This window comes from Dromaius novaehollandiae, chromosome 36 (genome assembly GCF_036370855.1).
Source record: "Dromaius novaehollandiae isolate bDroNov1 chromosome 36, bDroNov1.hap1, whole genome shotgun sequence".
Lineage (NCBI taxonomy): Eukaryota > Metazoa > Chordata > Aves > Casuariiformes > Dromaiidae > Dromaius > Dromaius novaehollandiae.
In genome coordinates this window covers 71,804-83,879 of record NC_088135.1, presented here as the reverse complement: position 1 = coordinate 83,879, position 12,076 = coordinate 71,804, and the positions used below count along the sequence as shown (strand labels likewise).

The 12,076-nt window shown below is 71.1% G+C and overlaps 2 protein-coding genes across 5 annotated transcripts in view; both read left to right on the top strand.

Annotated features, from left to right (window-relative positions):
* Positions 1 to 16: 16 nt before the first annotated feature.
* On the top strand, positions 17 to 8,082 carry OSGEP (O-sialoglycoprotein endopeptidase). Of its 3 annotated transcripts, none has more exons than XR_010386409.1 (11): positions 17 to 274; positions 1,033 to 1,152; positions 2,771 to 2,946; positions 3,286 to 3,381; positions 4,146 to 4,195; positions 4,314 to 4,392; positions 5,631 to 5,696; positions 6,601 to 6,666; positions 7,429 to 7,504; positions 7,750 to 7,848; positions 7,956 to 8,082. XR_010386409.1 is itself a non-coding variant. In XM_064503325.1 (11 exons), the coding sequence occupies exons 1-11, from the start codon at positions 160 to 162 to the stop codon at positions 7,993 to 7,995; spliced, it is 1,008 nt and encodes a 335-aa protein (XP_064359395.1). In that variant the 5' UTR covers positions 18 to 159; the 3' UTR covers positions 7,996 to 8,082. The 3 variants fall into 3 exon arrangements, 2 of the variants coding, with proteins under 2 accessions (XP_064359395.1, XP_064359396.1); XM_064503325.1 differs by having other exon boundaries at positions 18 to 274; positions 6,601 to 6,691; XM_064503326.1 differs by lacking the exon at positions 1,033 to 1,152 and having other exon boundaries at positions 18 to 274; positions 6,601 to 6,691.
* A 1,325-nt stretch (positions 8,083 to 9,407) lies between these two features.
* Positions 9,408 to 12,076, top strand: part of TEP1 (telomerase associated protein 1) — a 73,031-nt gene continuing 70,362 nt past the window's right edge. For both annotated transcript variants that reach the window (XR_010386408.1, XM_064503324.1), the window contains exons 1-2: positions 9,408 to 9,629; positions 10,117 to 10,251. Coding sequence is in view for 1 of the 2 variants with exons in the window: in XM_064503324.1 (XP_064359394.1) it covers positions 9,576 to 9,629; positions 10,117 to 10,251 (189 nt within the window). In the remaining variant the exon portion in view is untranslated. The remainder of the gene's footprint in view (positions 9,630 to 10,116; positions 10,252 to 12,076) is intronic.

The window sequence follows — 12,076 nt, the reverse complement described above, 5'->3', positions numbered from 1 at the left end:
AAGTAGGGCGGCAGTGCGGGCGGAAGTGGGCGGCGCGCTGCCGGAAGCGGAAGTGGGGGCGCAGCGCGCGGCCGGAAGCGGAGAGTTCGGAGCGGCGCGGCGGGAGCAGCGGGAGCGGCGGTGACCGGGGGGGCGGGTGGTGACGCAGGCGCTGACGTCATGCCGGTGGTGCTGGGGCTGGAGGGCTCGGCCAACAAGGTGGGGGCGGGGCTGGTGCGCGACGGGCAGGTGCTGAGCAACCCGCGCGCCACCTACGTCACGGCGCCCGGCCAGGGTGAGCGCCCCGCCCCCCCGTGACGTCACCGCGCCCCCGTGACGTCACCGCGCCCCCCTCCTCCGCGGGCTCCCCCCCTCCCCCCCGCGCGCGGGACCCCTTGGCGCTCCCCCCGCCGGCCGCCCACGTGACCGCTGGCCCCGCCCCCCCCGGCGCCACGTGGCCCTGGGGCTCCACCCCCCGCGCGTGACCCCTGACCCCCGTGTGACCCCCCCCCGCGACCCCATGACCCCGGGGACACCCCGAGTCCCCGCCCTGACCCCGTGACCCTGCCGTGACCCCCATGACCCCCACGTGACCCCCATGTGACCTCCATGTGACCCTACCGCGCCCCCTTGACCCACCGTGACCCTCCCCGACCCTGGCGTGACCCCATCGCGCCCCCGTGACCCCCCCGTGACCCCACCAGGACCCCGCCACGACCCCATGTGACCCCACGGCAACCCCCCGTGACGTCATCGGCCCCCTGTGACCCCACCGTGACCCCCCGTGACCCGTGTGACCCCACTGTGACCCTGCGACCCTGCCACCACCCCGTGTGACCCCCATGTGACCCCCTGCATGACCCCGTGACCCCGCTGTCACCTCACCGTGACCCCGTGACCTCGCCACGACCCCGCTGTGACCCCGCCACGACCCCGCGTGACCCCCCCGTGACCCCGCCACAACCCCGCGTGACCCCCGCGTGACCTCCGCGTGACCCCGTGACCCCGCCGTGACCCCGTGACCTCACGGCGACCCCGCCGTGACCCCGGCAGGCTTCGCCCCGGGCGGGGCGGCGCGGCACCACCGGCGCCGGGTGCTGGGGCTGGTGGCGGCGGCGCTGCGGGAGGCCGGGCTGCGACCCCACCACGTCGACGCCGTCGCTTTCACCCGCGGTGCGTGTGTCCCCGGCGTGTCCCTGGCGTGTGCTTAGCGTGTGCTTAGCGTGTGCTTAGCGTGTGCGTGGCCCCTTCCCCCGCCCCCGGCCGCCGCGGGGGCTCCCAGGCGCCTGCCGAGCACCTGGGAGGCCCCAGGGAGCCGTTTGGGGCCATTGAGGCGCCGTAGAGGTCACATGTGCTTAGCATGTGCTTAGCGTGTTGTTAGCGTGTGCGCTTGCATCATGGCCGTGAGGCTTTTTCGGGGCTCCCAGATGCCTCCCGAGCACCTGGGAGGCCCCAGGGAGCCGTTTGGGGCCACAGAGACGCCGTAGGGCTCACATGTGCTTAGCATATGCTTAGCGTGTTGTTAGCGTGTGCGCTCCCACAGTGCCCAAGGGGCCTTTGGGGGCTCCCAGATGCCTCCCGAGCACCTGGGAGGCCCCAGGGAGCCATTTGGGCCCATAGGGACGCCGTAGGGCTTACATGTGCTTACCATGTGCTTAGCATGTGCAGTTATATCGTGTCCTAGGTGCCTTGAAGAGGGTCATAGATGTGTCCCAGCCCCATAGAAGACACCTGGGAGTCATAGGGGGGCCCTGGGACACCAGATGGGTCACATGTTCTTAGCATGTGCTTAGCATGTGCTTAGCATGTGCAGCCATTTTGTGTCCCAGGGGCCCTGGGGAGGGTCGTAGCGGTGTCCCAGCCCCATGGGAGGCATGTGGGGGGTATGGGAGGCCCATGGGGCACCAAATGGGTCACATGTGCTTAGCATGTTCTTAGCATGTGCTTAGCATGTGCAGCCATATTGTGTCCTAAGGGCCTTAGGGGGGGTCATAGCGGTGTCCCAGCCCCATGGGAGACCCGTGGGGGGTATGGGAGGCCCATGGGGCACTAAATGGGTCGCATGTGCTTAGCATGTGCTTAGCATGTGCAGCCATTTTGTGTCCCAGGGGCCCTGGGGAGGGTCGTAGCAGTGTCCCAGCCCCATGGGAGAGCCGTGGGGGGTATGGGAGGCCCATGGGGCACCAAATGGGTCACATGTGCTTAGCATGTGCTTAGCATGTGCTTAGCATGTGCAGCCATTTTGTGTCCCAGGGGCCCTGGGGGGGGTCATAGCGGTGTCCCAGCCCCATGGGAGACCCGTGGGGGGTATGGGAGGCTCATGGGGCACCAAATGGGTCACATGTGCTTAGCATGTTCTTAGCATGTGCTTAGCATGTGCAGCCATTTTGTGTCCCGGGGCCCTGGGGAGGGTCGTAGCGGTGTCCCAGCCCCATGGGAGGCATGTGGGGGGTATGGGAGGCCCATGGGGCACCAGATGGGTCACATGTGCTTAGCATGTTCTTAGCATGTGCTTAGCATGTGCAGCCATATTACATTCTAGGGGCCCTGGGGGGGGTCGTAGCGGTGTCCCAGCCCCACGGGAGGCGTGTGGGGGGTATGGGAGGCCCATGGGGCACCAAATGAGCCACATGTGCTTAGCATGTTCTTAGCATGTGCTTAACATGTGCAGCCATTTTGTGTCCCAGGGGCCCTGGGGAGGGTCGTAGCGGTGTCCCAGCCCCACGGGAGGCGTGTGGGGGTGGCGGGGGGCCCCCGTGACCTTAGCGTGTGCTTGGCGTGTGCTCGGCAGGCCCCGGCATGGGGGCGCCGCTGGCGACGGTGGCGGCGGTGGCCCGGACGCTGGCGCAGCTGTGGGGGCGGCCGCTGCTGGGGGTCAACCACTGCGTGGGGCACATCGAGATGGGGCGGCTGGTGTGCGGCGCCCGCGACCCCCTGGTCCTCTACGTCAGCGGCGGCAACACGCAGGTACACGCCAACGACACGCCTCGACACGCCTCGACACGCGACGCCCCGCACGCCAAAATGGCGGCCGCGAGGTTACACGTAACGACACGGAGGCCGTGGCCACCCTGCGCTCCGCGTCGCGGGGGCCGACACGCGATAACACGCGATAACACGTGACAACACGCTGTGACATGTATCGCTCCCGGGGGGACACAGAGGCCCGTGGCGGCGGCCATGGCGGCGGGAGCGGGCGGCACACGGGATAACACGGATCGGTGTGGGAGAACACGCGATAACACATGATAACACGTGATAACATGCGATGACACGCGATGACACGCATGTTTTTCTCCCCCCCAGGTCATCGCCTTCTCGCGGCGCCGCTACCGGATCCTGGGCGAAACCTTGGACGTCGCCGTGGGCAACTGCCTGGATCGCTTCGCCCGGGGGCTGCAGGTGCCGGACGCCTGGGCCCCTTTCCCGGACGCCTGGGCCCCTCCCCAGATTCCTGTCCCCTTCCCCGGACGCCTGGGCCCCTTTCCCGGACGCCTGGGCCCCTCCCCAGATTCCTGTCCCCTTCCCCGGACGCCTGGGCCCCTTTCCCGGACGCCTGGGCCCCTCCCGGACGCCTGGGCCCCTCCCCGGACGCCTGGGCCCCTTTCCCGGACACCTGGGCCCCTTTTCCCGGACGCCTGGGCCCCTTTCCCGGACGCCTGGGCCCTTTTCCCGGACGCCTGGGCCCCTTTTCCCGGACGCCTGGGCCCCTTCCCGACACCTGGGCCCCTTTCCCGGACGCCTGGGCCCCTTTCCCGGACGCCTGGGCCCCTCCCGGACGCCTGGGCCCCTTCCTGGACACCTGGGCCCCTTTTCCCGGACGCCTGGGCCCCTTCCCGGACGCCTGGGCCCCTTCCCGGACACCTGGGCCCCTTTCCCGGACGCCTGGGCCCCTTCCCGGACGCCTGGGCCCCTTTTCCCGGACGCCTGGGCCCCTCCCTGGACGCCTGGGCCCCTTTCCCGGACGCCTGGGCCCCTTTCCCGGACACCTGGGCCCCTTTTCCCAGACGCCTGGGCCCCTCCCTGGACGCCTGGGCCCCTCCCCGGACACCTGGGCCCTTTCCCGGACGCCTGGGCCCTCTCTGGGACGCCTGGGCCCCTTTCCCGGACGCCTGGGCCCCTCCCGGACGCCTGGGCCCCCGCCAACTCCCGCCCTCCCCCCGCAGATCTCCAACGACCCCAGTCCCGGCTACAACATCGAGCAACTGGCTAAAAAGTGAGTGTTGGGGGGGGGGGAAGGGCGGCGTCCCGGACGCCTGGGCCCCTCCCGGACGCCTGGGCCCTTTCCCGGACGCCTGGGCCCCTGACGGGGTCGGGGGGGGCTGCGGCCGCAGGGGGACGAAGCTGCTGGAGCTGCCGTACGTCGTGAAGGGCCTCGACGTCTCCTTCTCCGGCCTCCTGTCGCACATCGAGGTGAGGGGCCCAGGCGTCCGGGAGGGGCCCAGGCGTCCGGGAGGGGCCCAGGCGTCTGGGGAGGGGCCCAAGCGTCCGGGAGGGGCCCAGGTGTCCGGGAGGGGCCCAGGCGTCCCGGAGAGGGGCCCAGGTGTCCGGGAAAAGGGCCCAGGCGTCCGGGAAAAGGGGCCCAGGCGTCCTGGGAGAGGGGCCCAGGTGTCCGGGAAGGGCCCAGGCGTCCGGGAAAGGGCCCAGGCGTCCGGGAAAGGGCCCAGGCATCCGGGAGAGGGGCCCAGGTGTCCGGGGAGGGGCCCAGGCGTCCGGGAAAGGGGCCCAGGCGTCCGGGAGAGGGGCCCAGGCATCCGGGAGGGGCCCAAGCGTCCGGGGAAAAGGGCCCAGGCGTCCGGGAAAAGGGCCCAGGCGTCTGGGAATGGGGCCCAGGCGTCCGGGGAGGGGGGCAGGAATCCAGGAAAGGGGCCCAGGCGTCCGGGAGAGGGGCCCAGGCGTCCGGGGAAGGGGCCCAGGCGTCCGGGAAAGGGGCCCAGGCGTCCGGGAAAGGGCCCAGGCGTCCGGGAAAAGGGGCCCAGGCGTCCGGGAAAGGGGCCCAGGCGTCCGGGAAGGGGCACAGGCGTCCGGGAAAGGGGCCCAGGCATCCGGGAAAGGGACCCAGGCGTCCGGGAAAGGGCCCAGGCGTCCGGGAAAGGGGCCCCGGCGTCCGGGAGAGGGGCCCAGGCGTCCGGGAAAGGGGCCCAGGCGTCCGGGAAAGGGCCCAGGCATCCGGGAAAGGGCCCAGGCATCCGGGAGAGGGGCCCAGGTGTCCGGGGAGGGGCCCAGGCGTCCGGGAAAGGGGCCCAGGCGTCCGGGAGAGGGGCCCAGGCATCCGGGAGGGGCCCAGGCGTCCGGGAAAAGGGCCCAGGCGTCTGGGAATGGGGCCCAGGCGTCCGGGGAGGGGGGCAGGAATCCAGGAAAGGGGCCCAGGCGTCCGGGAAAGGGGCCCAGGCGTCCGGGGAAGGGGCCCAGGCGTCCGGGAAAGGGGCCCAGGCGTCCGGGAAAGGGCCCAGGCGTCCGGGAAAAGGGCCCAGGCGTCCGGGAGAGGGGCCCAGGCGTCCGGGAAAGGGGCCCAGGCGTCCGGGAAGGGGCACAGGCGTCCGGGAAAGGGGCCCAGGCATCCGGGAAAGGGACCCAGGCGTCCGGGAAAGGGCCCAGGCGTCCGGGAAGGGGCCCAGGCGTCCGGTGAGGGCCCCGGCGTCCCCCCGCAGGCAGTGGCCCCGCAGCTCCTGGCCTCGGGCGAAGCCACCGTCGAGGATCTCTGCTTCTCGCTGCAGGTCGGCGCCGGGGCCCAGGCGTCCGGGCGGGGGGGGGGCGGGGCCATTTGGGGGCAATTTGGGCGAGTTTGGGCGAATTTGGGCGAATTTTGGGGTATTTGAAGCCGTCAAAGGGTTTTGGGGGTAATTTGGGGGTATTTGGGGCAGTTTGGGGGCATTTGGGGATATTTGAAGCTATCAAAGGGTTTTGGGGGTAATTTGGGGGTATTTGGGGGTAATTTGGGGGTATTTGGGGCATTTTGGGGGTATTTGGGGGTATTTGAAGCCATTGAAGTGTTTGGGGGGTAATTTGGGGGTATTTGGGACAATTTGGGGGTATTTGGGGCATTTTGGGGGTATTTGGGGATATTTGAAGCCATCAAAGGGTTTTGGGGGGAATTTGGGGGAATTTGGGGGTAATTTGGGGGTATTTGGGCCAATTTGGGGGTATTTGGGGATATTTGAAGCCATCAAAGGGTTTTGGGGGGAATTTGGGGGAATTTGGGGGTATTTGAAGCCATCGAAGGGTTTTGGGGGTAATTTTGGGGGTATTTGGGGCAGTTGGAGTGTATTTGGGGCATTTTATGGGTATTTGGGGGTATTTCAAGCCATCGAGGGGTTTTGGGGGCAGTTTGGGGGTATTTGGGGGTAATTTGGGGAAATTTGGGGCATTTTGGGGGTATTTGGGGCAGTTTGGGGTATTTGGGGCAATTTGGGGGTAATTTGGGGGTATTTGGGCCAATCTGGGGTATTTTTGGGGCCGTTTTGGAGTATTTTGGGTTATTTGGGGGTGTTTAAGGCCCCGAGGGAGGGTTTTTTGGGGCGATTTCAGGCGTTTTTGTTCCGGGAAGGTTGGGGGGGGTCGGGGGGGGGTTCCGGGAGGTATTTTGGGGTGAATCGAGGGGATTTTGGGGCCCCGGCGCAGGAGACGGTCTTCGCGATGCTGGTGGAGGTGACGGAGCGAGCGGCCGCCCAGTGCCGGAGCCCCGAGGTGCTGCTGGTGGGCGGCGTCGGCTGTACGTGGGGCCCAGGCGTCCGGGAGGGGCCCAGGCGTCCGGGAAGGGGCCCAGGCGTCCGGGAAAGGGGCCCAGGCGTCCGGGAAAGGGGGCCCAGGCGTCCGGGGAAGGGGCCCAGGCGTCCGGGAAAGGGCCCAAGGCGTCCGGGAGAGGAGCCCAGGCGTCCGGGGAAGGGGCCCAGGCGTCCGGGAAAGGGCCCAGGCGTCCGGGAAAAGGGCCCAGGCGTCCGGGAGAGGGGCCCAGGCGTCCGGGAGAGGGGCCCAGGCGTCCGGGATGAGGGGCCCAGGCGGCCGGGAAAGGGACCCAGGTGTCCGGGAAAGGGGCCCAGGCGTCCGGGAAAAGGGCCCAGGCGTCCGGGAAAGGGGCCCAGGCGTCCGGGAAAGGGCCCAGGCGTCCGGGAGAGGGGCCCAGGCGTCCGGGAAAGGGGCCCAGGCGTCCGGGAAAAGGGCCCAGGCGTCCGGGAAAGGGGCCCAGGCGTCCGGGAAAGGGGCCCAGGCGGCCGGGAAAGGGACCCAGGCGTCCGGGAAAGGGGCCCAGGCGTCCGGGAAAAGGGCCCAGGCGTCCGGGGAAGGGGCCCAGGCGTCCGGGAGAGGGGCCCAGGCGTCCGGGAAAAGGGCCCAGGCGTCCGGGAAAGGGGCCCAGGCGTCCGGGAAAAGGGCCCAGGCGTCCGGGAAAGGGGCCCAGGCGTCCGGGCCCGACCTCTGACCCCTCCTCGTTTCTCTCCCCCCTCCCCCAAGGTAACGAGCGGCTCCAGGAGATGCTGGGAACCATGTGCAGCGCCCGGGGCATCCGGCTCTGCGCCACTGATGAGCGGTGAGGGGCCCAGGCGTCCGGGGAGGGGCCCAGGCGTCCAGGAAAAGGGCCCAGGCGTCCGGGGAAGGGAGACAGGGATCCAGGAAAGGGCCCAGGCGTCCGGGAGAGGGGCCCAGGCGTCCGGGAAAGGGCCCAGGCGTCCGAGTGAGGGGCCCAGGCGTCCGGGAAAGGATCCAGGTGTCCCAGGAAAGGGCCCAGGCGTCCGGCCGAGGGGCCCAGGCGTCCCAGCTCCGCCCCGCCCCCAGGTTCTGCGTGGACAACGGCGCCATGATCGCTCAGGCCGGCTGGGAGATGCTGCGCTCGGGGCAGGTCACCGACATCGCCCGCTCCGGCGTCACCCAGCGGTGAGAGGGGCCCAGGCGTCCGGGCGCCAAGCCCCGCCCCCTACCCCGCCGAGGGGGGCGGGGCTCCAGCAAGCCCCGCCCCCTAACCCCGCCCCCTTTCCCCACAGCTACCGCACGGACGAGGTGGAGGTCACCTGGCGCGATTGACCCCGCCCCCCTCGCCCGGAGGCTCCGCCCACAACAGGCTCCGCCCACGATGGAGGCTCCACCCACCAATAAAGGCTCCGCCCCCTGTGGCGCTTGGCTCCGCCTCTTTTGTACGTGGGGGATCGGGGGGGGGGGAAGGGCGTCCGGACGCCTGGGCCCCTTTTGGAGGGAGACCCGGACACCTGGGCCCCTTCTGGGGGGAGTCCCGGACGCCTGGGCCCCTTCTTGCGGGTGTCCTGGATGCCTGGGCCCTTTCTGGGGGTTGCCCGGACGCCTGGGCCCCTTTTTGGGGGTGTCCCGGACGCCTGGGCCCTTCCTAGGAGGGAGACCCGGATGCCTGGGCCCCTTTTTGGGGGTGTCCCGGACGCCTGGGCCCTTCCTAGGAGGGAGTCCCGGACGCCTGGGCCCCTTCTTGCGGGTGTCCTGGACGCCTGGGCCCTTCCTAGGAGGGAGACCCGGACGCCTGGGCCCCTCTTGGGAGTTGCCCGGACGCCTGGGCCCCTTGTGGGGATGTCCCGGACGCCTGGGCCCTTCTTAGGAGGGAGTCCCGGACGCCTGGGCCCCTTCTTGGGGGTTGCCTGGACGCCTGGGCCCCTTTTTTGGGGGAGTCCCGGACGCCTGGGCCCCTTTTGGAGGGAGACCCGGACACCTGGGCCCCTTCTGGGGGGAGTCCCGGACGCCTGGGCCCCTTCTTGCGGGTGTCCTGGATGCCTGGGCCCTTTCTGGGGGTTGCCCGGACGCCTGGGCCCCTTTTTGGGGGTGTCCCGGACGCCTGGGCCCTTCCTAGGAGGGAGACCCGGATGCCTGGGCCCCTTTTTGGGGGTGTCCCGGACGCCTGGGCCCTTCCTAGGAGGGAGTCCCGGACGCCTGGGCCCCTTCTTGCGGGTGTCCTGGACGCCTGGGCCCTTCCTAGGAGGGAGACCCGGACGCCTGGGCCCCTCTTGGGAGTTGCCCGGACGCCTGGGCCCCTTGTGGGGATGTCCCGGACGCCTGGGCCCTTCTTAGGAGGGAGTCCCGGACGCCTGGGCCCCTTCTTGGGGGTTGCCTGGACGCCTGGGCCCCTTTTTTGGGGGAGTCCCGGACGCCTGGGCCCTTCTTAGGAGGGAGACCCGGACACCTGGGCCCCTTCTGAGGTGTCCTGGACGCCTGGGCCCCTCTCCCAGACGCCTGGGCCCCTTCTGGGGGGAGTCTCGGACGCCTGGGCCCCTCTTTAGGGGGGTGCCCGGACGCCTGGGCCCCTTCTTGGGGGAGTCCCGGACGCCTGGGCCCCTCTTGGGGGTTGCCCGGACGCCTGAGCCCCTTTTGGGGGGAGTCCCGGACGCCTGGGCCCCTTGTGGGGGTGTCCCGGACGCCTGGGCCCCTTCGGGACGGGGGATGGGAGCTCCCGGACGCCTGGGCCCCTCCCGGGCAGAGGTTGCCCGGAGCGAGCGGCCCCGCCCAGGGGCGTGGCCTGAGGACGAGGAGGAAGCAGCTGGCGGGAGCTGCCCGGACGCCTGGGCCCCTCGGACGCCTGGGCCCCTCGGACGCCTGGGCCCTTTCCCGGACGCCTGGGCCCTCACTCCTGCCCCCCCCCCAGAGCCATGGAGCCCCCCGGAGCCGCCGAGGAGGCCCCGGAGCAAGTGGAAGCGCTGAAGGTGCGGCCCGGACGCCTGGGCCCCTCGGACGCCTGGGCCCTTTGGGGGGGGGACCCGGATGCCTGGGCCCCTCCTGGACACCTACGTCCCTGCCCCGGACGCCTGGGCCCCTTGGACACCTGGGCCCCTCCTGAATGCCTGGATCTGGGGTGGGGGGGGACTGGACACCTGGGCCCTTCCCGGACGCCTGGGCCCTTTGGGGGGGGGAACCCGGACGCCTGGGCCCCTCCTGGATGCCTGGGCCCCTCATCCTGGATGCCTGGGCCCCTCACCCGGACGCCTGGGCCCCTTTCCCGGACGCCTGGGCCCCTTTCTGGATGCCTGGGCCCTTTCCCGGACGCCTGGGCCCTTTTCCCGGACACCTGGGCCCCTTTCCCGGACGCCTGGGCCCCTTTCCCGGACGCCTGGGCCCCTCCCCGGACACCTGGGCCCCTTTCCCGGACGCCTGGGCCCCTCACCCGGATGCCTGGGCCCCTCTCGCCGGCAGCTGGAGCTGGTGACGGCCGTGTGCTCGGCGCTGGTGGGCGGCACCGACCCGGAGCGGCGGCAGGACGGGCTGCGGCGACGGGTGGCCGAGCTCTGCCGCAGGCTGGCGCCCGCCGAGCCCGAGTTCCTGCTGCAGGTGCGCCCGGACGCCTGGGCCCCTCTTGTCCCGGACGCCTGGGCCCCTTTGGTCCCGGACCCCTGGGTCCCTTCTGTCCCGGACACCTGGGCCCCTCCCGGACACCTGGGCCCCTTCTGTCCCGGACGCCTGGGCCCCTCCATCCTGGACGCCTGGGCCCCCTCACCCCGGACGCCTGGGCCCCTCCGTCCCGGTTACCTGGGTGCCTCCTGTCCCGGACGCCTGGGCCCCTGTTGTCCCGGACGCCTGGGCCCCTTTCCCGGACGCCTGGGCCCCTCTTGTCCCAGATGCCTGGGCCCCTCTTGTCCCGGACGCCTGGGCCCCTTTCCCGGACACCTGGGCCCCTTCTGTCCCGGACACCTGGGCCCCTCCATCCTGGACGCCTGGGCCCCCTCACCCCGGACGCCTGGGCCCCTTGGTCCCGGTTACCTGGGTGCCTCCCGTCCCGGATGCCTGGGCCCCTCCGTCCCGGACGCCTGGGCCCCTTCACCCCGGACGCCTGGGCCCATCCCGGACGCCTGGGCCCCTTCCCCGGACGCCTGGGCCCCTTGGTCTTGGTTACCTGGGTGCCTCCTGTCCCGGACGCCTGGGTCCCTTCCATCCCGGACGCCTGGGCCCCTTCCATCCCAGACACCTGGGCCCCTTCCATCCTGGATACCTGGGTCCCTTCGGTCCCGGACACCTGGGCCCCTCCCATCCCGGACGCCTGGGCCCCTTTGTCCCGGACACCTGGGCCCCTTCTGTCCCGGACACCTGGGCCCCTTCCATCCCGGACACCTGGGCCCCTCTTGTCCCGGACGCCTGGGTCCCTTTGGTCCCGGACGCCTGGGCCCCTCCCATCCCGGACGCCTGGGCCCCTCTTGTCCCGGACGCCTGGGTCCCTTTGGTCCCGGACGCCTGGGCCCCTCCCATCCCGGACGCCTGGGCCCCTTCCATCCCGGACACCTGGGCCCCTCTTGTCCCGGACGCCTGGGTCCCTTTGGTCCCGGACGCCTGGGCCCCTCCCATCCCGGACGCCTGGGTCCCTCCATCCCGGACGCCTGGGCCCCTTCCCCGGACGCCTGGGTCCCTTCGCCCCGGATGCCTGGGCCCCTCCATCCTGGACACCTGGGCCCCTCCCATCCCGGACGCCTGGGCCCCTCTTGTCCCGGACGCCTGGGCCCCTTCCCGGACGCCTGGGCCCCTTCCCCGGACGCCTGGGCCCCTTGGTCTTGGTTACCTGGGCCCCTTCCATCCCGGACGCCTGGGTCCCTTTGGTCCCGGACACCTGGGCCCCTCCCATCCCGGACGCCTGGGTCCCTTTGGTGCTGGACGCCTGGGCCCCTCTTGTCCCGGATGCCTGGGCCCCTTTCCCGGACACCTGGGCCCCTTCTGTCCCGGACACCTGGGCCCCCTCAGCCCGGACGCCTGGGCCCCTGTTGTCCTGGACGCCTGGGTCCCTTCCATCCCAGACACCTGGGCCCCTCTTGTCCCGGACACCTGGGTCCCTTTGGTCCCGGACGCCTGGGCCCCTGTTGTCCCGGACGCCTGGGTCCCTCCATCCCGGACGCCTGGGCCCCTTTCCCGGACACCTGGGCCCCTTCCCCGGACGCCTGGGTCCCTTCGCCCCGGACGCCTGGGCCCCTCCGTCCCGGACACCTGGGCCCCTCCCATCCCGGACGCCTGGGCCCCTCTTGTCCCGGACGCCTGGGCCCCTTCCCGGACGCCTGGGCCCCTCTTGCCCCGGACGCCTGGGCCCCTTTCTGGGACGCCTGGGCCCCTTGGTCCCAGTTACCTGGGTGCCTCCTGTCCCGGACGCCTGGGCCCCTCCCATCCCGGACGCCTG